The sequence below is a fragment of the Gigantopelta aegis genome, chromosome 13 (genome assembly GCF_016097555.1).
Source record: "Gigantopelta aegis isolate Gae_Host chromosome 13, Gae_host_genome, whole genome shotgun sequence".
NCBI classification, from domain to species: Eukaryota; Metazoa; Mollusca; class Gastropoda; order Neomphalida; family Peltospiridae; genus Gigantopelta; species Gigantopelta aegis.
This window is the reverse complement of record NC_054711.1, coordinates 22626895-22630735: the sequence shown is the minus strand read 5'-3', so window position 1 is coordinate 22630735 and position 3841 is coordinate 22626895. Positions and strand designations below refer to the sequence as shown.

The following is a 3841-nucleotide window of genomic DNA, read 5'->3' as shown; positions in this document are numbered from 1 at the left end:
TGTCCCTTTAATTCTGGCAAAACTCAGTTTGCCCCCTACAAAAATAGGGAGCCCGTAGTCCTATGAGCAAACAATATATTCAGCTCCATTTACAGGTTTGAAGAAAACAAATAAAACAATTTGTGTAGCTGTTATAATTAATGGTAAACAATATATAACCGATAAATCATATATTCAAAACTCAGCTCAACAACAATTTGACTAAATACTTACACTAGCAAATAGCATGCATGCGCCCCTAGTGCAAACTGCACAACGAAGCATTGTAATCTTTGAAGAATGATATTAAAATATGTACAGCTATTCCAGAATAATTATTTGAATAGATGGATAAATAAATACAACAGTCAAAATCTTGCACCTATATTCCATTCTGTGCGTGCTACATATAGTGTCCAATCTTTGTAAACAGATGTATAATATATAATATATAATATATATATATATATATATATATATAATGCAAATATATGTACCACTAAACATCTTGCACAGTTATTCCTGCCTGTGCGATATGACTTCCAGTCTTTGTACAAAACATATAATATATACATTTTGTTATATACACAGCCATGACATATACAGATCTACAGAACCATAAAAGGGATATTCGGTGAAAAGTCATATTTTTGTTACAATGAAAATAATCATCTTTATATTTTTGTGAACAAGTTCAGGCTTCAGTTATCTCCCTTGTAAATTATTACGATTCAGTTATTGAGATCAACGTCGCTTCATCATTTTTTAGTTTGATGATGTATATTTAGTGTACCAGAGACTTTGTTAGAAATACCTACTAATATCCTGAATACTAGTATCACTTGGAAGATGAGGTTTATGTGACATTTTCAATTCAACGTTATTTTTGTGCTTATATCCGGTTAAGATTCAAGCAGGCTGTCCTGGGCACGTACCTCAGCTATCTGGGCTGTCTGTCCAGTGGGTTAGTTTGTTAGTGGTTAGTGACAGAGAAGAGGGTTTAGTGGTCTTACACCTACCAATTGAGTCGTTAAAACTCGCTCTGGGTGGGAGCCGGTACCAGGCTGCCAACCCTGTATCTACTAGCCTTATGTCTGATGGCTTAACCACGACACCACCGAGACCGGTTATACTAGTATCACTTGGAACATGAGGTCTATGGGATAGAAGGTCTTGACTAGCGAGGCGTGTGATTAGTAGACATGATTATGAATGAATGGCTGCACCTATTGCTGGGTAGGCGTGCACATATCCTTGGCATGGCTAGGTCCTTTAGCCAAGAGATATCCTCTAATATTTGAAAGGTCGGCTCCTTCTGCCAGATCAAGCGGTGTTTTACCAGAGGCATTTGCTAAGTTTATGTCTGATCCTTTTTCTACCAGACAACGCACAGTTTTAAACCGAGTACAGCATACTGCTTTGTGGAGTGCGGTCTCTCCTGTGATATCCACTGCATTCAGCTTGGCTCCATTCATAACTAATGCATACACGAAATCTGAATGCTCTGTTGTTGCTGCCGAATGCAAAGGTGACATATTCTCTGTATTTGTTACATTAGGGTCAGCTCCTTTAGTTAGTAGATATAAACCAATATTTGAATTTCTCAATTTTGCAGCATTATGAAGTGGTGTATTTCCTTTCTTGTTTGCTGCGTTTACTACGCATCCTTTTCCTACCAAATACTTCACACACTCTATTGAATGTCCATCCACAGTTAAGTGGAGTGGGGTGTTACCATCTGAATCTGTTATTTTCAGATTGGCTCCCTTTTCCACTAGTGCTTTCAGGAAAGACAGTTCACAATTCTCTGCTGCTATATGCAAAGGATACACGTTTTCTGTATCTTTCACATTGGGGTCAGCTCCATGTTTTAGTAAATATAGACTTTGATCACGTATAGGCTGTGTTTGTGCTTTGTGGAGTGGTGTTGAACCATTATTATCTTTAATGTTTATATCAGATCCACTTCGTACTAAACATTTGACAAATTCCGGATAACAAAAAGCTGCTGCTATATGAAGTGGGATTCTGCCTTCATTGTCCTTTGTGTTTAGTTCTGCACCTTGGTCTATGAGGCAAACCATACATTCCAGAGGATCTGGCCTTTTCCAGATGTCTTCAGAGTAGTACTGTAACATACTCAGAAGAGGGGTTCTACCACATCTGTCCACTTCGTTCACGTTGGCTCCACTTTCAATTAATGCCTTAATTAAACTTAACCAACATCTTCGTGCTGCAATGTGTATTAGTGAATCCATCTCTGTATTGCCCACTAAAGTTGGGTTTGATGCTTTAGCAAGTAAATACACACACACATCTTCTGTATTATATTCTACTGCCAAATTAAAAAGCATCATTATATAGTCATTTGCTGGCTTTATCTGGTGTCCCCTTTCTATTAGATAACTCACAGTTTTCAAGGAGCCTCCCTTAGCAGCAATGTAAAGTGGAGTGTATTCAAATTTATCCAAATCATTCACTTTGGCTCCATGTTGCACCAATGTTTCTACTATATCTAAATGTGTATTACAAGCAGCGAAGTGCAAAGGTGATTTGCTATCTGCATCAGTTACATTGGGATCAGCCCCTCTATCAAGTAGATACACACACACTTCACATTCATTGTGTCGAGCTGCCAGATGAATGGGCGTCATTCCAGTTCCATTTGGTAGATCTATTTGTAAACCCTTCTCTACTAGATACCTGACCATCACCACTGAACTGTATTGTGCAGCAGAGTGAAGTGGTGTGTTCCCAGACGAATCTACAACATTTAGCTTTGCTCCCTTTTCAACTAATTGTTTTACTAATACTAAATTGTCCTTTCGAACTGCCAAGTGCAGAGGTGAACTTGCAACTGCATTGACTGCATTCAAATTGGCACCTCTTTCAATTAATGCTTCCACTAAGTGTAGAGAATTCACTTCAACAGCCAAGTGCAGTGGAGAATTCTGTTCTGCATCAGTGGCATTGGGGTCTGCTCCTTTATCAAGTAGATAAAGACACACGTCAAAACTCTTAACAGTTATCGCCACATGAAGTGGTGTGCTTCCCTTGTTCTTAATATTAACATTGGATCCATTTTCAACAAGGCATTTTACAAATTCCAATGAATTCTTATACTTAATTGTGGCGTGAAGTGGCATCATACCATATATGTCAGCTCTAGTCAAATTAGCCTTCTTCTGAACTAATGCCTTTGTAAATTCTAAAGATGCGTTAAAAAGTGCCAAGTGTAAAAGGGGCACCCTCCCTTGGCCTATCAAATTAGGATCAGCTCCTTTATGCAACAAATATAAACTGACATGAAAAGGTCCTTCAATCACCCATACTGTGCGATAAAGTGGTGACATGCCTTTCCCATTGAGCAAGTTTATCTCGGACCCCTGTTCAACTAGGTATCTTACAATCTGCAATGAATTCTTTCCAGCAGCAATGTGAAGTGGGATTTCACCTTGTCTGTTTATACTGTTGACTTTAACACCCTTCTCAATTAATAGTTCAACTAAAGCTAATGAATCTGCATTAGAAGACATACTGACAGCCAAGTGCAAAGCCGAGTTGCCCTCCACATCTGTCACAAAAGGATCTGCTCCATTACGAAGTAAATAAGATGCCATACCACCACTTGATGCAAGAAGAAGTGGCGTTATTCCATTAGCATCTGCCAAATTCACCTTGGATCCTTTTTCTACTAGATATTTTACACAATCAGCTGAATTACATTTTACTGCTTCATGAAGTGGTATTCTACCATTGTTATTGTGTATGTTAATTTCAGCTCCTTTTTCTTGCAAATACACTGTTATTGCTTTGTCCTGCGAAGCGATGTGAAGTGGTGTCTTTCCATCTGTATGTTGTG

At 38.4% G+C, this 3841-nt stretch overlaps 1 protein-coding gene across 1 annotated transcript; it reads right to left on the bottom strand.

The window, feature by feature from the left end:
* Nucleotides 1–984: 984 nt before the first annotated feature.
* Nucleotides 985–3835, bottom strand: LOC121387068 (serine/threonine-protein phosphatase 6 regulatory ankyrin repeat subunit A-like). Its single transcript, XM_041518078.1, has one exon. The coding sequence runs from the start codon at nucleotides 3597–3599 to the stop codon at nucleotides 1206–1208; it is 2394 nt and encodes a 797-aa protein (XP_041374012.1). The 5' UTR covers nucleotides 3600–3835; the 3' UTR covers nucleotides 985–1205.
* Nucleotides 3836–3841: the final 6 nt, after the last annotated feature.

Excerpts from the sequence above, each read along its gene's own strand:
- LOC121387068 (XM_041518078.1), bottom strand. The coding sequence starts at position 3,599 with ATGGCATCTTATTTACTTCGTAATGGAGCAGATCCTTTTGTGACAGAT.